This window comes from Pangasianodon hypophthalmus, chromosome 12 (genome assembly GCF_027358585.1).
Source record: "Pangasianodon hypophthalmus isolate fPanHyp1 chromosome 12, fPanHyp1.pri, whole genome shotgun sequence".
NCBI lineage: Eukaryota > Metazoa > Chordata > Actinopteri > Siluriformes > Pangasiidae > Pangasianodon > Pangasianodon hypophthalmus.
This window is the reverse complement of record NC_069721.1, coordinates 9857486-9881421: the sequence shown is the minus strand read 5'-3', so window position 1 is coordinate 9881421 and position 23936 is coordinate 9857486. Positions and strand designations below refer to the sequence as shown.

At 38.8% G+C, this 23936-nt stretch overlaps 1 protein-coding gene across 1 annotated transcript; it reads left to right on the top strand.

Moving 5' to 3' along the window:
• The first annotated feature begins 1904 nt into the window (after positions 1 to 1904).
• On the top strand, positions 1905 to 23525 carry hectd2 (HECT domain containing 2). The gene is made up of 21 exons (XM_026915535.3): positions 1905 to 2414; positions 4638 to 4764; positions 8935 to 9073; positions 9184 to 9286; positions 9937 to 10026; positions 10206 to 10270; positions 10366 to 10411; positions 11416 to 11525; positions 11881 to 12029; positions 12138 to 12261; positions 12565 to 12661; positions 13389 to 13496; positions 13795 to 13927; positions 14886 to 14974; positions 15964 to 16122; positions 18120 to 18194; positions 18392 to 18479; positions 18583 to 18689; positions 21185 to 21300; positions 21558 to 21701; positions 21984 to 23525. Exons 1-21 carry the CDS (start codon positions 2337 to 2339, stop codon positions 22102 to 22104), a joined length of 2268 nt encoding a protein of 755 aa, XP_026771336.1. The 5' UTR covers positions 1905 to 2336; the 3' UTR covers positions 22105 to 23525.
• The last annotated feature ends 411 nt before the right edge of the window (positions 23526 to 23936 follow it).

Sequence of the window (23936 nt, the reverse complement as noted above, 5' to 3'; positions counted from 1 at the left end):
AAATTTAGTCTCACTTTTGCTGTTATATTACTCCCACTCTTCTGGTAAGGCTTTCCACTAGATTTTGGAGCGTGGCTGTAGGGATTTGTGCTAATTCACCCACAAGAGCATTAGTGAGGTCAGGCACAGATGTTGGACGAGGAGACCTGGTGCACAGTCAGTGTTCCAGTTCATCCCAACAGTGTTCAGTGGGTTTGAGGTCAGGACTCTGTGCAGTCAACTCCAGTTCTTCATAACCAACCTTGGCAAAGAGTGTCTTCATGAACCTCACTTGCACAGGGGCGACGTAATGCTGGAACATATTTGGGCAAATTAGTTCCAGTAAGGTGGAATTCCTAATGCTACAGCATACAGAGACATCCTGTAGAAATGTGTAACTCCAACTTTGTGGCAACACATAAGGAACAACCCATAAGGAATAGCTCATAAGGAACAACCCATAAGGAATAGCCCATAAGGAACAACCCATAAGGAATATCACATAAGGAACAACCCATATGGAACATCACATGAGGAATAGCCCATAAGGAACAACCTATAAGGAATAACCCAGAAGGAACATCACATAAGGAATAACCGACTAAGGAACAACCTATAAGGAATAACTCAGAAGGAACATCACATAAGGAATAACCCCCTAAGGAACAACCCATAAGGAACAATCCATGAGGAATAGCCCATAAGGAACAACACATAAGGAACAATCCATGAGGAATAGCCCATAAGGAACATCACATAAGGAACAATCCATGAGGAATAGCCCATAAGGAACAACACATAAGGAACAATCCATAAGGAATAGCCCATAAGGAACATCACATAAGGAATAACACATAAGGAACAACCCATATGGAACATCACATGAGGAATAGCCCGTAAGGAACAACCTATAAGGAATAACCCAGAAGGAACATCACATAAGGAACAATCCATAAGGAATAGCCCATAAGGAACATCACATAAGGAACAATCCATGAGGAACAGCCCATAAGGAACAACACATAAGGAACAATCCATGAGGAATAGCCCATAAGGAACATCACATAAGGAACAATCCATGAGGAATAGCCCATAAGGAACAACACATAAGGAACAATCCATAAGGAATAGCCCATAAGGAACATCACATAAGGAATAACACATAAGGAACAACCCATATGGAACATCACATGAGGAATAGCCCGTAAGGAACAACCTATAAGGAATAACCCAGAAGGAACATCACATAAGGAATAACCCCCTAAGGAACAATCCATAAGGAATAGCCCATAAGGAACATCACATAAGGAACAATCCATAAGGAATAGCCCATAAGGAACATCACATAAGGAACAATCCATGAGGAACAGCCCATAAGGAACAACACATAAGGAACAATCCATGAGGAATAGCCCATAAGGAACAACACATAAATAATAACCCATAAGGAATGACACATAAGGAACACATATGGGTGTGATGATCAGAGGCCCACAAACTTTTGGCCATATAGTGTATGTCTTTTGCAGTTATAATTTTTTTGTTTGTGCCTGCCTGTGATATCTCCAAATGAATTTAGTTGTTCTGTTTCCCAAAACCTAAAGTCTAGGGGCCTGATATAGAGCACTGTGACCCTGACCATGCGGTTACTAAGATGCATGAATGAACACTGTACACCTATAATGTATGTTTCTTGCCAGCTTTCTAACGGAAAAAAAACGAGAATTGCTCCTCTTATTCGTATCTATGCGTATGTTCATTCTGAATTATGTATTCATCCTGTATTGTGTAGAACTCCTCTGTTATTACTGGGACCCTGAGCTACTAATAGATAAACCGTGTGCAATAAATCCGACTCAGCAGCACTCAAAGCCCCGCCCTCAGTGTGACGTAGCGTTAGCGACCGTTACCAAGTTGCTGCTCGCGAGCTTCATCCTCACCAACATGGCGGCGGAGTACAGCAGCTGGAGCGCAGCGGCGCGCCTCGGCTCCGCTTCACTAACTTAACTCACAGAACCGCGTGAACTGACGCAGCTTCGCAAAGATTTAGCGTTAGTGTCCTTGTCTTATTGTGTACATATATGGACCTATAGTTTGATACTCGACTTTGGAGAGGGAAAAACAAAGCATCTTTTTTTTTCGGTTACCGTGACAAGTTGTAAAAGTCACCTGCTTGGCGTGAAGAACAGCGCGTACCGACCGAGAGAGAGAGAGAGAGAGAGAGAGAGAGAGCAGCGCTACTGTGTTTCCAGTCCTGCGCCGAGGAAAGCGCCAAAGAAACCGACACGCAGCTCCTTCACCGCCTGAAAAGTTGCGGTTTTCCAAACAAAACAAGCCATGTGATAAGTCTGCAGGACATGCATGTAAATATGAGTGAGAATAATTATCCGCTAGAAGAGAGAGATAGAGACAGACTTCCTCCCATCATAAACCCTGTAAGTCTCTTTTTTTTCACTAGAAACTCACAGCTCGCATTTAAAGGTTTGTTTTCATCCAAAAAAAAAAAGTTTGAAGTATGTTGTGATAAGTTAGTAGTTATCTGAGCAGTTCAGCTGAGGGAAACCCAAAGCTGATGGAAATTCCCGACACTGGGAAAATGGTGGATCTGGGACTTTGACAGAACATTTACATCTTAATGGACAGAGCAAAAGGGCAAAAACAATATCTAACTGAAATCAGCTGCTTTTAAAAATCTAATACTGAAATCAGCTGCTTTTTTTATCTAATACTGAAATCAGCTGCTTTTTTTTATCTAACACTGAAATCAGCTGCTTTTTTATCTAACACTGAAATCAGCTGCTTTTTTTATCTAATACTGAAATCAGCTGCTTTTTTTATCTAATACTGAAATCAGCTGCTTTTTTATCTAATACTGAAATCAGCTGCTTTTTTATCTAATACTGAAATCAGCTGCTTTTTTTATCTAATACTGAAATCAGCTGCTTTTTTTATCTAATACTGAAATCAGCTGCTTTTTTATCTAATACTGAAATCAGCTGCTTTTTTATTTAACACTGAAATCAGCTGCTTTTTTTAGTCTAACACTGAAATCAGCTGCTTTTTTTTTATCTAACACTGAAATCAGCTGTTTTTTTTTAGTCTAATACTGAAATCAGCTGCTTTTTTATTTAACACTGAAAGCAGCTGCTTTTTTTTAAAATCTAACTGAAATCAGCTGCTTTTTTTCTGACAGTAAAATCAGTTGCTTTTTTATCCTAATACTGAAATCAACTGCATTTTATCTTACACTGAAATCAGCTGCTTTTTTATCTAACACTGAAATCAGCTGCTTTTTTATCTAACACTGAAATCAGCTGCTTTTTTTATCTAACACTGAAATCAGCTGCTTTTTTTTCTGACAGTAAAATCAGTTGCTTTTTTATCCTAATACTGAAATCAGCTGCTTTTTTATCCTAATACTGAAATCAACTGCTTTTTATCTAATACTGAAATCAGCTGCTTTTTGATCTAACACTGAAATCTGCTGCTTTTTAATCTAACACTGAAATCAGCTGCTTTTTTAAAATCTTAACACTGAAATCTGCTGCTTTTAAATCTAGCACTGAAATCTGCTGCTTTTTAATCTAACACTGAAATCTGCTGCTTTTAAATCTTAACACTGAAATCTGCTGCTTTTAAATCTAACAGTGAAATCAGCTGCTTTTTGATCTAACACTGAAATCAGCTGCTTTTTAATCTAACACTGACATCAGCTGCTTTTAAATCTAACACTGAAATCAGCTGCTTTTTAATCTAACACTGAAATCAGCTGGTCAGGGTGCTGTGAGATTAGATTTATACATAACCATGATTTTTCTTTTCCTTTTTTGAAATACAGTATTTGACTAGTGTATGCAATACATCACACATCTACCCCAAAGCATCACCCATGCTTCAAGTCAAGTCAAGTGGGTTTTTATTGTCATTCATCTATATAGCTTGTATACATTGGAACTAAATGGTTTCTCCTGGTCCTGGTTTCTCCAGGACCATGGTGCAACACAGAACAGTACACAAGACTACATAAAGGGCGCAACACAACAGTGTGAGGCGAATACAGGACAATAAATACACAGGACAGTACATACACAGAACAGAGCAATAAATTCACAGGACAATAAATACATACAATAATAAATACACAGAACAATAAATACACAGAACTTGGGCTGTAAACTGTAAACTATTTTGTAGTGTAGCAGCAATAAGTATAGATTCTGATGCGTAAAACTTATGTTACAAATAAACGCACATGGGTGGGACCATCTGGCCAACACTTGATTTCTTCTGTTCTTTAAGAAAGCGTCCAGATATTTGCTTCTGATAAGATCAAATAAGAGGAAGGGCTGTTTTTTTTGAATTGGCTTTGGTTTTCCTTTTCCATCTTTTGCTCTGTTTGCTTCAAGCATGGCTTTGTTTGTCTGGCCTGATGAATGGTGATGCTAAGATTACAGGCCACTGAAACTGATTAAACCACTACTTTTCACATCCTACACACAGCAGCACACCCTTTTCAGGCTTTGAGCTCCTCTGTGCTGCAAGTAAATTGGTGCTTTCCACCTAATGATAATGTTCATGGTAGATCACATACTAATTTGCGACACACATGTTTGGTGACAATTCAAATGGGATTTATGCCTCTTTCATTCCCCTGACAGAGTTTGGATCGTGGACCAAAGCTACCTTTCTCCTCCTATGGAAGTTTCATCTCCACCCTGAACCACAAGAGAGAGTCAGGCAGTCACAGCCTGTCCACACAGCTCCTCTTACCTGCCGTCCGACAAGGTCAGCCCGCACACATAGTACACATTGTCACAGTAACTGGGCAATAATAGGTTAAGAAATGATTGTTTTGATTCTGTATTTAACCTCCTTAAATGTCCAACGAACCTGTCTCTAAGTTTTTTAAGCACATTTTATTGGGTACCAGCTGCTCTGTTGAGAAACAGAATTAACCACACAGGATTATGCATTTTTACCATTTCCATTTGAAAGCTATTAACCAGCAAGCCACACACTGAGAATGAGGATATCGAGGTGACAGCAGATTACTGGTGTTATACTGCAGGAGGGGAAAAAAAGAACGGTAGATCTGGTTTATAATAGAAGTGATTTTTTTTCTCCCCTCGTTATAATCATATTCACTGGAGCTGTTATAAGAGTATTTAATGTTATGAATATGGCAAGATTGGTTGATGGTAGAGTGTGCCTTAAATAATTAAACAACAAATTCTGAACAGCATCACTGTTTCTCGACTCTCTGTCAGCCACCTAAACTATACGCATCAGTTTAATTGTACAGATGATGATTTTATTTGATATATGTCCTCATCCCCCCCTGAAATGATTTCCTGGCTACGTCACTGTATTGGACACAAGATTTGTGATAGAAAAACGCTCCTTAGAACTACACTGAAAAGGATGAAGTGCTTTGATAGCCTGTGTTTTATGCATGTCACGGAAACACTCATCCAAAGGTCAGCATGATATTAAATGATATGCACATGCAATTTAAAGGTAATGCTTAGACACAGAACAAAATACTAATTGCATTTCAAAGAGTTCCCTTTAGCTGCTATGAATTAATGAACAGTTCAATACTGCAAGCAGATGTGTGTTTTTTTTCCCCCCTTGAGATCAAAGATGCTTTAGGAGACTTGAGGATCAGTGTGTTACACAGAGGGCTAATCAGACTGAGTATTGAAGCTGCTGTAGAGGCTGGACTCTGAGGTGGTCTAAATGTATAGTTCTTTAAAGAAGAGCATTTTGGTAGAATCATTGCCAGTCGCTTCTCCTCGAGTAGTCTGCATTATCTTTTGGTGTACAGAGTCCTCAGCGTGTCTATCCGGCAGAGGAACCGAGAGCAGTTCTAGCATCTGTAATTTGTGCTGTCTCTTAATCACAGCATGATTGGTAGTTGGCCCTGAGTAAAGAGGGCAGTTATCTGAGTAGTTGTGCTTGAAGGTAGTGATGAAAATGTGCACTGTATTCAGCGTTTTTTTGTTTTGTTTTGTTTTGTTTGTTTGTCTTTTCCCCCGAAACAATTTTCTTTAATGACATCTTTTTGTGAGCTTAAACTTTTAGGAATGTGTATACCAGTAAGATCAGACCACACTGCTTGATCGGTAGAAAAGCATGTTGTACATGTGTTATACTGTATATTCCAGGGAAAAACATATTTCGCCTGTTAGTCTGTACCTTCTATCATCCCACTTATGGTCTGAACCATCAGTACCTCTTCACAGCAGCAGTCTGTTAACCATATTCTTAGTTATCTGTATCTCATCTAATACAGAAATAGATAAAATGGATGCATTTGAGAAGACATTTACCTTGCAACCCAGTGATAACTTACAGCTTTGTTTTGCTGCTTTACTGCCACAGTGAAATATGTTATTTGTATATATGTAACTTCTATGCTAAATATGAAATTCTAGCAATGTGTGTTTGTATTTTACTTTGTTGCATAGCAATACGCCACTTTTGGTGGCCAAATCAAGTTCTCAGTGACACAATCCATCTCATATTCAGTTGCATAACTATCTGGCATTTTGTCTTCAGCCATACAGTCATTTGCAGAATCCAGATTTATTTGCAGTCTTGAAAAAAAATGTAGCAAAATTAAAGACACAAAATGAATGGCACATGTAATGAGAAAAAAATGTTTTAATCATATGAGGATGTGTTTTATTTTATTTGGTAACCATATTTACAAACATAAGTTTGTATAAGTAGTGCAGGTTTTTTTTTTCCAGAACACTGGTTGTAAAACTATTGGCACACCTAAAATTAATAATTATAGAATAACAACATTGAGCCTCTTCTTGTGATATCTAATTCGATTGAAGACACTTGTAGAAGGAATCTTGGTCCACTCCTCCACGCAGAACATTTTAAGCTCTTTGTGGACTCTCCTTAATCATTTCTGATTTGTAACTGTGTTTTAGGTCATTATTTTGTTAAAAGTAGAGACGGACATTTCAAGCAACGATACTATTACATTTTTTGAGGGATCATTCAAATAATATTTGAATATTCAAACTGCTAACCACATATACACAAAATGTGACACCTCATTTCACAACACCTTTCCACAGCTTAACTTACAGCGTATATAAACTAGCCAAGTTAACTAACTCCTTAGTGTGCTGCCACACAGTCAGTTGACTGCAGACAGATGATGTGTGATAAAATCACTGGCTAAACCACTGTTTTCCTATGGAGAGAGAGCGTCACGCTTTGGATTTTGTGCCTTGCAGCTGTAATTAAAGTTTAATCAAGCTCCAGTTTGACCGCGTTTACTGCTTACCTTTCAAAGCTCAACCACTGAGACAAACTGCTGCATGAGATGGGGTAAGAAGTGCCTCAGTTTGTACAGGCAAAGACGGGATTGACTCTATGGCTTTTTGTCTTAAACTGCATCCGGAAAAATAAATTGTTGAAGTCAGAGTGAGTTTGTCTTGCAGCATGTCCAGCCAAATCTCCTGACATAGGCCGGATTATGGGTAAAAATATCCCGCTACAGCCCCAAACTATAAATGATCCACCATATTTTATACTGGGTATAGTGTTTAGTGTTTTTGTTTGATTGTTTGTAGTCCCCAACCATGCCAAAGAAGCTAGGTCAATTATAGCCAACAACCATCTGTCTTTTTTGGGTTGTAAGATCTGGTTGTAAGGGATTCACATGTGTGCAATCTCATATCTATACCTCAGGGAAAGAGAATGTTATTGGACAGTTAACAGAAGACTGACAGAATTTATTAGAAATAATTTTTTTTTTCAAGGATGACAGTTTATTTGCATTTGTTTTAATTATCAATCCTTTTTATAATCCTTTTATATTATGCCACGTACACTCACCGTCCACTTTATTAGGAACACCTGTACACCTGCACACGCATGCAGTTATCTAATCAGCTAATCATGTGGCAGCAGCACAATGCAAAAAATCATGCATATGCAAGTCAAGAGCTTCAGTTAATGTTCAGTGCCATGATCAAAGTCACAGAGATCACATTTTTTTCTTCATTCTGATGTTTGTTGTGAACATTAACTGAAGCTCTTGACCTGTATCTGCGTGACTTTTTTAAAAAAAAAAAAATCCACATTACTGTATTTCAAAGAATATTATTCTCAAACCTATTTACAGTGATACATATTGTATATTGTAGAAATACATTTAAGAATCATGATACGATTTTTCTTTCATATTGGCTACCCCTATTTAAATGTGTTCTTATGAGAATTATTTTTGGCAAGGTCCGTAGTTTCACAAGTTGATTGTGGGTAAACAGTGTTTTCCCCCGTTCTCTTAAAAGGTGCCAATAATTCTGGATTTGACTATGGAACATCTTTTAGAACTCACTCGCAGATAGAATTATTATATCAAGCCCATGGTTTATATTTAGAAAAATTGGCCATGTATTTATGAACAAGACAGTCAGACTATTATTGAAAAGTCAATAACACACACTTATTTATGTAAGATGAACTGATTCCTGTAATTTTAAATGGATTTTAAAAAAAGTGGTATTCACCTGATCATCTGTTGTCGCCCGAATTATCTGCCTAATCCAGAATCCCATCAACTGTTTTTACAGTGGTATCAGGTCACTATGGCTGACTGGTATAAGGCGATGTCCTTTGGGTCCAAGCAAGAGCGGCATGTCTAGTTTTCCCATCAGAGTGTGGAGGATCCTCAATGGGAGTGTGATGAGCTTCTGCTTAATTAGCCATATTGTTTAGTGCATTGGGAAAACACTTAATTATTACCAGGAGATCAAGGGGCATGTCTTAATCAGTGGACCCATTTTGTGTTAAAGCCATAGCATTTCCATTTATATGCTAAAAAAAAGTTGAGAGAATTTGTTGGTGTCTAGTATTTCCATGTTTTTGTGTGTTTATGCTGTTTGAGAAATATGGACACCTGCATGTTTGTCTTATTGTCTACAGTGAGAGAGCTTCCCCCAATCTATCCAGATGTGAGACAGAAGCAGCGAATCTCTATAGATGTTTTGCCTCCAGAAGTTAAAGCCCGATTTGTCTCAGATCCCATCATTCCCATCCGGACTAAAACTGCCAAAGAGTTTCAGTACGGGCTCTCAGTCTATTATGCTTCTTTCATTATGGCTTTTCTTATTCTTATTAGAACTTGTTTGTACTAAACCATACTTACAACAGTGTTAATTTGTTTAAATCCAGAGAAGACGTTGAAAAGGCAACTATCTCAGGTGATTGGAAGCATGTCCATGATTTCTACATGACCACGTTCAACTCCTTCTTGGAACTCAATGCTGCTTTTAAGGTTTGTGTGTTTGTGTTCAGAATGTTATCAGCTTGTATTCCCCTAGTTATTTGATTATGATTTTGCAAGATTAATGTCTAATTAAATTTGTTCCACAGTTACTAATTACTAAGTTCTTCATGTACATGTTATTTATACTATCTAAATATGAATTTATATTAATTGTGTAGGATAAAAAAAATACCTTGCATAGAAGAACTGTATAGGCTTAACAGAATATAAGGTGTTAAACCAGGTCAGTATATTCCCTTTGAATTGTGCAAATGTTTTTACTGAGAGCTGTTGAAATTCTGACCCATGTGAAACAGTAACAGCAAAAACAGCAGAAAGGGAAAAACCATATGAATGAAAGCTCCATATGAATGAATGAGCTCATTCAAAGAGTAATAAAGGAGAACACCTGCATATGGATTATATACTGAGTGTTGATCTTATTACAGTTGACCTTCTTACCGTACATTTGATCATTCATAACAGCTGTCATAACAGGATCTTTAGGAAATTATAGTAATTTACCATGATGTTTTCACTCTGAAAGACTGTTATACTCCTACAGCATTATTGTTTTTTTTGTTTGTTTTTTTGCAGGTTAGACTTAAAGCAAAAACAATTTGTAATTTTAGTGACTGATTTTGCCTTTCTCCCCCCAGAGAGAAGCAAATGCTCCATTCAACACTATTGAAGACTCAGGAATAAACACCAAATTTGTCAATGCTGTTTATGATGCTTTGCTTCACACGGTGCGTAACGAACCCAAGTAAACAGAAGCTCTTATAAAAAAACATTCACTTTCTTGGTTTTGGGCTACACAAAGAGCTATTGTGTGTGTGTGTTTGTGTGTGTGTGTGTGTTTTTATCATTAGTTAGTTGTTTGTCCTCAAGAATGCAGATCTGTAATTTCAGACTTCCTTATTCATAGCCCCCTGATACCCAGAAATCAGTCCTGAAGGGAATCATTAATAGCTTATTAAGGGAATGGAAAGGGTGAGTGTTGTTTTGTTTTCACTCCCTGAGTCTTTAAAAGCTGCTGACTGTTGTGTTGTTACGGCGGAGACTTGAGCTGCTACTTTCTCTTTCAGACCGCGGACAAAGGATGACCTGAGGGCTTATTTCATACTTGTGCAGGTAATTCTTGATATTGTTATGCTTGATAATGTTTTGCTTTCTAAACTGTAAATGAAAATTGTTTTAGTTCCCGATAAAGAAATGGTCCAGTGGAGTTTTCCATACTGAGCTTGTCATTGTGCAAAACTGAACTATTAATAGAAAACTACCTTGATTATATAACCCAGACGCATGTGGTACTTTTCAGTAATAGCTGTAATTTCCTGCCCTAAATCAAGACGGTTATCTGCACACATGTATAGGCGTATACTGTATGTGGAGCACAGTCGACCTACTCTGGCTCAGACTCGGCCTTGTGTTGTGTTGGTGGCCATTTCGAAGTGTGAGGCAAGGCAGGAAACTCTTGATCTCCTCTCTCACCCCATGGCCCATTGACTCCAGCCATAGCTACAGTCAGACTGTCTGAGCTAGGCTACATATATATTGTGAGCTAAGAGTTTACTTCACACATGACCAGCATGGACTGGTTCTGGGTTGTACAAATAAGGCCATAGCCACTGGATAATATCTGGGAAAGACTAATGATAGAGAGAGACAGGGGTAAGATATATAGAGAAAGAGAGTGTAAAAAGTCAATTTTCAATATTATGCATCAGATGTAGGATTTTTTTCTTAGGTTTCAAAAACTTTTTGTATGTTTTGGGGGACTGGACTCCATTTTTCATCTCCTGAAGTCAGTCTGTTCCAAAATTAGCTTTTAATCAGCCTCAAGCTATGATATGATGTCCTGACCGACATATCTCTTGAAGACAGTGTGAAATTGAAAGACAAGAGCAATTATTGGGCTGATCTGTCTGCCTCTAATGTGAGTCAGCCTGTGGAATGATTTGTCTTTGACTGTACTGGAGGAACCGATGAGGTCATATTGTGGGGGGGGGGATTTATCACTGGTTTCCGCTGAAATGCCACTCTTTATTAAAGAGCCAGACCTTCTTCTGCAGCTCCCAAGTGAAAAGTTATAATTCCTTTTTGAAGTGCTCTAAAAAGGCTCTTCTTTGTTGCAGAACCCTCAGTACACAAGCACAGCCACATATGTCATCTATGCTCACTTATTGCGGCAAATAGCAACGCTGCCTGAAGCAGATCACCATTTCCTGATGCACTGGTTTAAGAAGTGAGTCTGAATTGTTTCCTTCTGTCACTGCCTTTTGCAGTCTAGGCTGTTTAAGGAATCCATTCACAAAATAAAACCAAAAGTACAAAAGGCTAAATTATAAAGGCATAGTGATTATGTAGGGATTCAGCACCTATTAACAAAATAAAAAATAATTCCCAGTAAAACCTTCAAAAGAGGGACTTTTACATTTTAGGTTAAGATTTTATTTTAGTTTTAAAATGTATAGATAGGTGTCAGAATTAGATTTTAAAGTGTTTGATTTAATGAGTTTTGAATCACCACAACAGCAAGAAGCTCAGAGTTCGAAAGCTGCATTGTGAGTGTCTGACCAGGGCAGTGTGTCATTTCTCAGGCTATCTCAGAAGCGTTTTAAGCAGCTGGTGGAACGCCTACAGCTCTTCATCACCACACGGCTGTTCCCTGCCAAACCAGAGGAGCTACCGCCCATGTCCAAGTGCTCATGGTGGATCCCATCAGCCACCAAGGTTCTCTCCCTGCTCAGTGAGTACGAAAACTAATGCCAAACTGAGGAAAATGTTGAACAGTATGCTGATTGATTTTGCTGGGACAGAATCAAACCATTCCCGTGTCTCCACTCTCTGTAATCAGATGCTGCAAACAGCATTTCTCCTTCTCCCATCATCCCCTTCTCTGATTTCTACAATCTCACACTGGACCACATTGACTTCATGGAGGACTACCAGACATGGCAAGCTCATGGAAATTCCAACAGGTGTGGCACGAAAATATAATTCGGACTGAGCGCTATTCTCTCCAGTTTCCTCTAAGCACACATGCACTGAAACTCTTTCCATCAGAGCTGTTTTTATAGTCTTTAATAGCTAGAAAAAAGTCTAGAACAGACTTTAAGTTGTGTTTACCTTCTGGAGCATTGTTTACATCTGCTGGACCAATATAATCTTTGTCATTGCTCTGACAGCATAGTACAAAACCATGCATTATAATTGTTTTTGACTAAGTTAATATTGGTGAGGAAGTTCACTACTTTGAGTCTGATGCATTGCAATTCACACAGATTCACATTCTGCCAGTATCCGTTTATCTTGTCTACGGTGGTGAAGAAGGCTATTATCCAAAGAGACTCTGAGCAACAGATGATCAGCATGGCCAGGGTAAGAGTTTGCATGTCACTGTCATTTCCTCTGTAGTTCTCTTCACTGCCGAGCTGCCAGAGTGTGCAGAGAACGTTACTGTGGAAACGAAGGATTTAGACTGTTTGGTCCTAAGGGTCTCGTGGGATTTGATGCTTGCTCTATGGCCGCCTATACTCAAGACTGTTTATCTAAGCTGTCTGTACTTGGAGATTTCCCAGTGAAGTCCAGCGGTTCTTAAAATTGAAAGTTTTCCCTCTTCTCTGAAAAAGTAACGAAGGCAGTCCTAATCCATAAATTATACATGAGCTAATCTACTGTGTGAAAAGCTTAATTTCAAAGTCAAGCAGGATTCATTTTACTATAAGGAGAGTCTTCTGATACAGTCTTGTGCAGGGTGGGGCAGCCTGAGATGTTCTTTTTTTGGGTGGAATCCTCACAAGCTCCCTCCCAAAACATATGTGACCAGAGCGTAGGCTAAACAGACTCGTGGCTGTCGGATTAAAGACAGTCTTGCAGGAGTGTACGCAGTAAGGAAATGCACACTATGTTCTCATCATTAGGACAAAATAGCAGCTTCACTAAAGCATTCAGGAAGTTAACACAGACAGAAATATCACCAACATTTATCAGAAGCTTAAAGATAAATTCCTAAGACAGATTGTGCCAGTGAGCATCAATGTGTAAACAGGTTTCCAGCATGGGAATGTTGAATGATTAAATGCGTGGCTTTCTATTTCGGCTGCAGCAAACCCTGGTGGACAAGGTCTCTCGCAGACAGAGGGTGGATATGAGTCTGCTTTTTCTCAACATTAAAGTAAGGCGTCTGCAGCTGGTCAGTGACTCACTGGATGAGGTAATAGCGCTCGCTCACAGAACATGGACAGCGCCTGTCTGTTCCTTCAGTTTTTACCACTAACTCTGAACCGTCAAGAAATATTTACAGAACTGTAAGAATAATGTAGTGGTTTTGTACGCATTATATATTTTTGTTCAAAGCAGCACCATATTCAACATTTTTATTTTCCGAGACTGAGAGAGGGTACTTTTAGCCAAGAGCAAGTATAGTCTGGTCTGGAAAGTTCTGGAAAGTCTGGCTAGGGCTTAATTTGGAAAAATGGCCCCACCATAAATGTGTGTGTTTTTTTTAATAGCTTTCAAGAAAGAGAGCAGACTTGAAGAAAAAGCTTAAAGTGACGTTTGTTGGGGAAGCAGGCTTGGACATGGGAGGACTCACAAAGGAATGGTTTCTTCTCCTGATTCGACAGATTTTTCACACTGACTATGGTGAGATGCTCAGGACAAACAGGGTGCATATGCTCAGCTATGATTTCATGTTAGTCGACTCTCACTGATATTACTCACTCTTTACTCTGTACAGCTATAAAACCAGAGAGGTTTTCATTTCTTATAACATTTACTCACTCTGTACTTGCTAAGGAATGTGTTCCCCAGAAATTTAGACCACATATGACTCAACTTAATGACTTGAACACCAGTTGCTTTACTGAATGAAAACAAAATGATGTTTAAATAGGCATTAATTGGTGATTTTATGAGTCAGTGGTATGAAGGTTTAAGTAGTCTCTAGAGCAGTGGTCCTCAAAGTGGGGTCAATGAAGCATAGTTTTTTTGTTTTGTTTTGTTTTTTTTAATTTTGGTATTTTGTTACAGTGCTGGAAATTACAACCCAGTATTATCAAAGTTATTATATTTATTATTGAGCTGTTATAGTTATAGCCTGTTTGATTGGCCCCTTGATCTGAAAGGATTTAATCCAAACCTCAGTAACTCAAAAACAATGCTCAGAAAGCCTGTAAATAATGTCTACTTGGACCTGCTTAATGTGTTTTGTCAGTGGAAAGTTCAGGAATAAAAAACTCTGTGTCTGCAATAAATAGCTAGAATATTATTGTACACTTTTGAATAATGAACCTAATGAAATTGATTTTACCGTTAAGTGGTACTTGGCTGAAAATTTTGAGAACGCTTGCTCTAGAATGTTTCTGATTCAGGAAAGAGGGTCAATTTTATTTCAAGTAAAAATGTGATGTTTGCATGTAATATATAACAAGATAACATTTCCATGGTGATTTAAGTGATTACCTACCTGTGAGTCTTTACTGGAAAAGTGACATGTACTTGTTACTTGCTTTTTGGATTTTTTTTTTTTTTAGCCAGGTTTCTGTTTTCATCTTAGAGGTTTTTTTGAAGACTTACAGTGCTGCCCTGTGTGTTTTCACAGGCATGTTCACATATGTGAAGGAATCTCAGTGCCACTGGTTCAGCAACTGGAAGTGTGACAACTGCTCAGAGTACAGACTGGTTGGAGCTGTATCCTTTCATTTGCTGCATATGTAGCTGTGCATGGGTGCTGGTAGACTTAAATAACCTATAAACATACAGTCTGCTTCCACTTAGAGGAAACATCCACCGTTTATTCGTGGAACCTGTAAAAAGTTTCCCTTTCAGCATAGGGTGGGACAGACACTTATTTTCAGCATTAGTCCTCAGTTTGAGTCACTGCTGAGGAGGCACATTATGTAATGCTTTTCTGACTGATCAAGTGATCGTAGCCTCATACACTGTAATGAAATGGCAGTGCTGTCTACACCTAGCTCGCTATAAGATAGGAAAGGATACAGTAGCAGCCATGTCCTGACATAATCGTTCCCTCTGGCTCAGACAGCTGGGTTTGTGTGTGTGTCTGTGTGTCTGTGTGTGTCGGTGCGTCTTTGCTCCTCTGAGCTTGCCCACTGTAGAAATTTGTGAGCTCTGAGTTCAAGTACACCCAGAAGTGCTGTGTCACATTAGCCTAGGATAATGAATGAAAGGTTTCTTTGGTTTTGTCTCGTTTGGAACGACCCCGGGGCTGGCTTTTGTGTTGTCTCGATGCTTGAGCCATTACGAAAAATTTTCCCTGTGTCTGCTAAAAGGCAGCCTTTTTCTTCTCCCTCCCTCTCTCTTTCTCTTTTTCCACTGCTCTCTCTTTCTCTGTGTGCATATGGAGAGCACATGGAGGAGTGCCGTCAGCTGCAGCTGTAAGCACTTAAGGAGCAGCCTCTTCACATTCTCTTCTAAATGTATAATACACCTGTTGGGCGTTCTTTCCCTACATCCTATCAGGCTGTATCATAAGGCTATAGAGTGGTCAGTGCAGTAGCAGATATCTCAGACTACATACACTAGTTATAAATTTAATGGGAACAGGAACAAAATGCACACTCTAAAGAAAGGCTTACGAGACTGGATATGTGTATAAGCTTGTGTGTATAGACTCAACTCACTTCCCCAGCTGTTCACTCTTAACCCCTTGTGTTCAGCTCATGGGCCTAGCCGTGTACAACAGCATCACCCTGGACATCCGATTCCCGCCCTGCGTCTACAAGAAGCTGCTGACTCCTCCCATCGTGCCGTGTGACCTTGATGCCCCTGTTGGCATGGCATCCCTCACCCTGGACGACCTGCAGCAAATCATGCCTGTATGTACACAAGCTGTGACATCCACTGTTTTTGTTAACACTCACGCTGCTCTTCTGCATATATCCAAAAGAAACACTTCTGGCAAAAATAAAATGTACATATCTTTATTATTTTCCCCAAAAGAGTTGATCAGCCAAGACAAGTCATTTCAGAAGAAATTGAATTATTATTCTAACTATTCGATCATCTATTCTAACTGTTTGAGGCAGCTGTGTGATTAAGTAGCTATGCAGTTAGCACAGTATTTATTAGCTATATTAGCCTTCTAGCTCTAGTGCAAAACTATACAAGTAATCTCAGCCAGCAAGCCTGACCTGGCTAATTAGGTTTTTGGGATAAGGGAAATGATCTGCATTTAATTTTTGACTGAAATATTCCTTTAATGCCTTAAGATCCTAGATTTTTAGTCAGTTACTCAACTTCAAGCATATTACTCAGTAAATATATTGAAACTAATAGGACAGATTGTGTAGTTATAAGAGTAAGAATGTAAATCGAGATCCACCAACATGTCATGGGATTTTAAGACAGGGTTAAAGACAATGTGAAACAAATCATTTTAATTCTGTAAGGTGATATATATATTTTAAATCTTTTAATCTCTGGTTTTCTTGTACTTGGGCCCAAAATTGATAGCCACACTACTGAAGCAGTTCTTCTACCTCCTACAGTGCAATACAGCCATGCACAAGAATATAGATATTACTGTCAAATAAAAACAATTAATATGCACAGAATGTATATACGTGTGGTCACCACACATGGTAGTACACAGGGTCACTGATTATTGGATTAGTCTCAGAGAATGACCCTGTGTCATTTACAGTGGCCGCTGTGGTGTTGTTGTGGCTCGCTCTGTGTGTTGCCGTCGCTAGGCAGAACAAGTCCTCTCTCTGTTGATAAAGTGTCACCTCCAGATGGTGCATTGTTTCTGCAGCCATTAGGACAGCACTGATGCTGACTGCTCGTTTACTGCTGCTGATAAACCTGTGCTGTGTCATGTGTGATCTCCTATAAATTACATGAAAAGTCTGAAATTACTTTTGAAATTGCTGTATGTATGAAAATGTTTAATACATCAAATGCTCTACGAACTGGTTATGGCCCTTATTAAAATGCAGCATTTGCTATTTACTCTAATATTTACATAGTAATAATAATCATAATAGTAATAATTTCAGTTTAATAATATTCTTAGATTCTGGTGAAATTTAATCACTTCAATTCAAGTCCACTAGAGGGAGCCCTAAGATTAACTGTATTATTGCCTTGTTCTTATGCAACAAATAAACGTAACAAGCCCCTAGTATGTTTTAAGAATGGTACATATTTGTTCATCACTTTTTAGATGGAAATTTTTACACAGTTGACATTTCTTCTTCATTTCCAGTGGTTTTTGCCGAGTCAAGCTTAAGTGAACCAGATGTTCCATTTGAAAGTCTTTGGCCTCATACATACTTATATAATCGAGTGCCTCTGGGCGTTGTTTGCTCTCTTGTGTTAAACTTTTTTTTTTTTTCCACGAGTGTGTGGAGCTGGAACCACTAGAAGAACTGAAGGTTATTTAACAAGAGAGAGTGAGAATATAGATATTGCCACAGCTTACAACAAACATCACAGCATGACTTTCATTTTCTCCTGTCAGTGCTTTATTAATTTTATTGGTCACACAGAGGTGTGAATTAAAATGACTCTGGTTCCATGTGGATGAAACGCTTCATGTGATAACAACCCTATTCACTATTTTATATTGTAAAACAGAGAATAAAGCAGATGTGCTTCTTTCACTTAAATATATTGATTTTCTAAATAATTAATTAATTAATGCAAAATGAACCCATGAACAATGAATGCAAAATGAATGTTTTATGCTAGAGGTAGAACTGTTTCTAAATTTATTTGGGCTCATGCATGTTTTCTCTTGCATGTAGCTCTGTGCATGGTACCTCTGTATTTTAAGTTGATATTTGGCATCAATGGAACCTTTCTGTTTTAGGATCTTGCTCATGGCCTTGCAGAGCTACTCAGCTATGAGGGAAATGTTGAAGAGGACTTCTATACGACCTTTCAGGTGTTTCTCTCACACACAGTCATGCCTCTGTGCAGCGCAGGTCACTGAGAATGTATACAGACTGTAAGGCTATTTAAGATATTCAGGGTGCCCCAGATTGCACTGGTGTGCTGATAAAACGGACTTTTTCCCTAGGTTTAAATATATTCAGGGAAGCAGAGATGAGCAGAGATCAATGCCTGTGTTCGTCTTTGCAGATTTTTCAAGAAGAGCTTGGAGTCGTCAAGTCGCACAACCTGAAGCCAGGTGGGGATAAAATCCCTGTGACTAACCAGAACCGAAAAGGTGAGTGAAGTCTCCACTAAACCTCCCACAAACTTCACCCAATACTATCAGCAATTTTCTGATCACCTATCTCTGTATTATTTATTTATACATCCCTGTGTAGAGTACGTCCAGCTGTACATTGATTTCCTGCTGAATAAGTTCATTTACAGACAGTTTGCTGCCTTCTACCATGGCTTTCACAGTGTATGTGCCTCTAATGCCTTGATGGTAAGTTGAACTTTATTTCACTGTTTATGTGTTCTTCTATAACTATGTAACTGTTACTCGCAGTAGCAAATGGTTTCTCTTATTTCACTCATTAAATACATTTTTTGAGCATCCCTGAAATTAGGATTTTTCAAAATATTGTTCCACTTTTAAGTTCACCATGTAATTATAAAACTCTCTGGGAGTCTAGAGAGCAAAATTGCCCGTGGTCCCTGGGTGGGAGGGATGGCATTATTGTCTCTTGTCCACAGTCAGAGTGACACTGTCCAATTACAGGTCTGTCAGCACATGTATGTGGAAGAGTGTAGATAGCGCAGTGTGGTATGCTGCCCTGTGACGCAGCATGAGCAGCAGTTAAAAATATACAGTGGCTGGCTTCATATGTCTTAGAGCAAGCACGTGTTTGCCCACACCGTCCTCATTTTGTAGCTGTTGCGTGATAGGAGAGAGCTGGCTATAGGGTGGGAGAAAATGGGGAAAAATCAAAGGGAAAAAAGCTCCAGCTTACAATCCTCTGATTTTTACATACTAAAGTTTTGACCCTTAGATCAAACTAGATGATTTTCAGTTTTATTTTTTAATAATACTTTTAGTCATTATTTTGGTATAAAACTCCAATAATTATTTTTGCCAGAAAAATTAAGATAGAACCTTATAATTCCAATGTCTGAATATCATGATGGACATCATTCATTCATCTTAAGTAAGTGCTTTTTCCTGGTCAGGGTTGCGGTGGATCCAGAGCCTGTCCGCTAAACGGGAATACTCCCTGGATGGTATGCCTGTTCATCGCAGGACACCATGCACACACTCATTCACACTTATTTAGAGTAGCCTGTCAGCATGTTTTTGGGAGGAAACTGGAAAACCTGGCAGAAACCCATGTGGACACGAGGAGAACATTTGAAACCCCATACAGACAGTAACCCAAGCTCATAAAGCTATTCATCACCATGATGGAGCCATGTGTCACCATGATGCATATCATGTATCATGAATATGCCTTCAAGTATAATGATATTTTTGACAGCCTTAGGCCAAACTGCATTTTTTAAAAATATAATCAGAAGCTAGGGCGCGTTGATGCCTTACGTTAGTAAGGTGCTTCTGTTGGCAAGTGCATAGCCAAGCTGCTGGTTAATATAGAAAGTTCCACCAGCTGATTTCGAGACAGTAAGTGGGAGTGTAATGTGAATGGTGTCCTGTGTGTTTGTGTATGTGTGTGTGTGTGTGTGTGTGAGCATGCAGGGATCAGTCTGCTCTCCCCACCCCCTCCTTTGGCCATACTCCAAAGAATTGGGGAGTGTTGTGCTCTGCCTCTAAGCTGTATCCAGGCCAACAGGGAAAGAATATGCCAGTGAGCTCTGTAGAATTAATACATGGCTACGCAAAGAAAACGGCAACCCCAAAACCCTGCCTCGCATTTCAATCAGAGGCTTTACAAAGCAACCATTTTCTTGCAGATTTTCAATAGCTTTGTGACTCGTATGGTTCTTGATGCGCAGTTTCTTAGGTGCTTTCGTCTGCATACCCTTGAGCGTGATTTAATGAATTGTCGGTACTGTATGAGTGCTGGAAATTTCCATGTCTCTCATTACCTGTTCAGACACAGAGAAAACACAACTCACAGAAGTTTGTTGGTAGTTTTGTTACTTTTTCATTGTGTTTGTTAATAGTGTATGTGCTCTAGCATGATGTTAACTGTTGGGAAGTAACTTGAAGCTGAAAGTTGCTCTTTGTTTGCTATGAGTCTTGAAAAGCTAAAATTGCATGTGTTTATCTTGGCAATGTCCAGATTGAAAATTACACTTCCCAATATGGTAAGGAGTGTCTGCTTCAAGCTTGCTCTTCCAAGCATACAGCTGACCAAAAAGAGAGAGAGAGAGAGAGAGAGAGAGAGAACGCAATAACTGCAGTTCTGAGTAAGTTAAGAAACATCCTGGCCCTTTCTGGATCTTTCTGACTGAGTCAGTGTTTCTCTGTAGTATCAGCAGTTGTGGAGATTGTGTGTCAGAGCCAGTACACAGTGTCATGTGGGGAAAGAAAGGCTCTGTTGGGCTAGACACATAAAATTGCTGGGTCTCTAAATTCTTATGTAAGAGACTGAGGGAAGGTAATAACTCACTCTCTGGTGTTAGCAGAGGTGGGAGTGGACTTGTCAGATTAGATTGCACTCTTGTGATCTTGCAGATCACTTGTTTTGTCATAACCACTGACAAAGCCGTGCCTTTTCCTAGAGTTGTTTGCAAATGTGCAATACTTCACGGTGTGGCAGTATCTTTAAAACTTTTGATAAGATGTTAGGGCTGGTCAAGTACCAACAGGCTCAATAGTCACGTACATTTTGGGCAGTATGAAATGGAACAAGGCAAAAGCAGAAAAAAAAAGAAAAAAAAACGCCAGATGAGTGTGTTACATAATTGCTTTCGGTGCTTGTGTGTATTACTGCATCTCCATCGCTGTCATGAACATTATTGCAATTCATTTTACTGCAGTTGCTGAGGCCAGAGGAGGTTGAGATCCTGGTTTGTGGGAGTCCCAATCTGGATATGAGCTCTCTACAGAGGGTGGCGCAGTATGAGGGCTACAGCAAGACAGACCCCACCATCCGGTAACACTGAACTGCAAGCATCACTGCACTTATTGTCTAGCTGCAAATAAAATAAAATCCTTTACAAACTTTTCAAGGCATATTTTCATTTATTGATATTTTTTCTTGTAGAGAAAATGCATATAATTAATACATTTTCATATGCATGTATATATAAAAAATATGCTTTGTGTGCATAGCTTTTAGTGCTTTATATTTCTGTTATTTTTTTGCACAAAATTAATATTTACCTACTAATATTTTTTATGTGGATGTAGTGCATTCTGGGACGTTGTTCTAGCTTTCCCTCTGGAGCTGCAGAAGAGGCTTCTTCACTTCACTACAGGAAGTGACCGTGTTCCTGTGGGAGGCATGGCAGACCTCAACTTCAAGATCTCTAAGATTGATGTTTCCACAGACTGGTAAACATTGAGTGTTGCATGACTATATGTGTGCGTGTGTGTTTGGTGGGCAGTTTTTTATGTCTTGGTATGGACCTATATCTATCCATATCTGACTAATATTGGAATATCTGACAGATTTATTTATTTATTTATTTGCAAAAACTGCAAAACTAAAAGAGTCAAAAACCGTTTGATTACTGAGGTTAAGGTTAAGGTTAGATTCAAGTATGTGTCAGTGAAAGGTCCTCACAAGGATAGTAAGACAAATGTGTGTATGTGTGTGTCATTTCCTCTCTTCAGGTTGCCTGTTTCGCACACATGCTTCAACCAGATCTGCCTGCCACCCTACAAGAGCAAGAAAGAACTACGGCAAAAGCTAACCATAGCCATTTCCAATGCTGAGGGCTTTGGCTTAGAGTAGTGTGATGGTCTAAAGGAAAAGGAAGGAAAAGGACAAGGCCATCCTTTCATTTACTGTTATTTTTGTTCAGTGGTTGCGCACTGTAGCTGTCCTTAAAGCTAGATCTGAAGATTCACTAGCATTAGGCCATTTGATATGGCTGTGATGTGTGACATTGTGTAATGCTGTGTGTGTGTAAATGGTAAGAGTTAAATTCTGTCATGAACCAGGATTCGAGAAAGAATCCAGTTAAACTGTACTGTATGACTAGAAGTGTTCAGATTTTGCATTGTGTTATGTATATCAAGGACCAAACTTTCTGTTTTTATAGAATATTTTTGTTTTATAGCTTTGACAGAATATCAGCATGTGATATATTCACGATATATCCAACTAAATCAGCAGGATAGCTACAGTAGTCCAGATGGAGACCTATTTAAATTAAATTACCATATCAGACTTAAACTTGGCAACTTTACGAGTTTGATTCTGTTTGACTAGCAGGGATCTTATGTAATATCCCACAGTTGTACAATGAGGAGGGCTGAAAATAGGCCAGAGAGAAGCCTGGGCAATAAAATAGCCTGGCAAACAGTCTGTCACTGACACTGCTTCTGGTCTGAGTGTTTAAAGTGACAGTGCCGTGTCTCCCTGACTCCCTGGTAATAACCAAGGCTATGTTAGAGTGTAATTGATTTAGGTATTTCCTCCAGGTTGTGTCCAGTGTTGGACTGTTATAGCTGTTAAATATTCTGTAACTGAATCTGATTATTGTTTTCATGTTCAGAGATGGTTTTGTTCTGTATATAATTCTGAAAGTGTTGACGACCCTTTCGTATTCTCTGTGAAAGGAAAGGAACCGTGTAAATGTCAGTTTTTGTACCTGTCACAGTGACTAGCTATAGAACACAACAACAGTGTGTCTCTGTACTAGAAGTCTTTTGTGGTAGTTATTTCAGGCTTTTCTTGAATGGAAAGCGGACACGTGATAACGGCAGATACATGTCAACAGCAGACCGTTGAGATTAATTTATTTTACAACTGTCCCACTGTCTTTTTTTACTTATCAATCATACAGCTGATGACAGTAGTGGCCTTATTGATAGAGTTTTTCCTCTGCTCATACAGATAAAATGATATAGTTGAGCTGTAATAATTATAGAACTAGTTATAAACATCTCTTAGCTTTTTTTCCCATATGAACTGTTGAATTTGGCGGCATTCTTTCTCTTCTGGTTGATCTGTCCCACTCACGTGAATGAAATCTGACGTCTGGTTTTGGCCTCCATAGACATTAGATTAACTCTGTTGTCTTGATTGTCAGCTAGAATCTTGCAAGTGTTCACTTTATTGTTTATTCTGTTGTATGACTGAATACAAATGTATTTGCCATGTATTTATTTTAACTTTGCTCATTCTTAATGATTAAAGTTATACAGCAACATTGTTGTCTGAATAATTCTTATATCTTTTAGCCCAGTTTCTTGTTTATTTGGATATCTTCAGTGCTTTTTTTTACCAGCACTCGAGCCTCAAGTACACAGTGTTCTGGATTTTGAAGGTCAGACAGACTCGACTCATCAAGAGGTTGCATGCTATTTGTTCAAGGGGCCTGCTTTTTTTATAATCGTGCATGTAAGAATAATGCACATGTAGGCTGCCAATGTTAAATGCCCGCATGTGGCACTGGTTTTCTCTGTTCATGCTGCCAAGAAAACAAATAAACTATTGGATGGACTTACTAGGTAGGTTCCAGCAGTTCACTATGCTGTTATAGAGGCATGATTTGAATTTGATAAGAGTCATTTAGAATATGGGAATAAAACGATTAATATGAGGGACAAGTCACTGTA

What these genes read in the sequence shown, in the direction of transcription:
- hectd2 (XM_026915535.3), top strand. Translation starts at nt 2,337, where the DNA reads ATGCATGTAAATATGAGTGAGAATAATTATCCGCTAGAAGAGAGAGAT. An exon ending in TTATTAAGGGAATGGAAAGG is followed by an intron (nt 10,271 to 10,365) that starts GTGAGTGTTGTT and finishes TTTCTCTTTCAG; the next exon opens with ACCGCGGACAAAGGATGACC. An exon ending in AAGACAGACCCCACCATCCG is followed by an intron (nt 21,301 to 21,557) that starts GTAACACTGAAC and finishes ATGTGGATGTAG; the next exon opens with TGCATTCTGGGACGTTGTTC.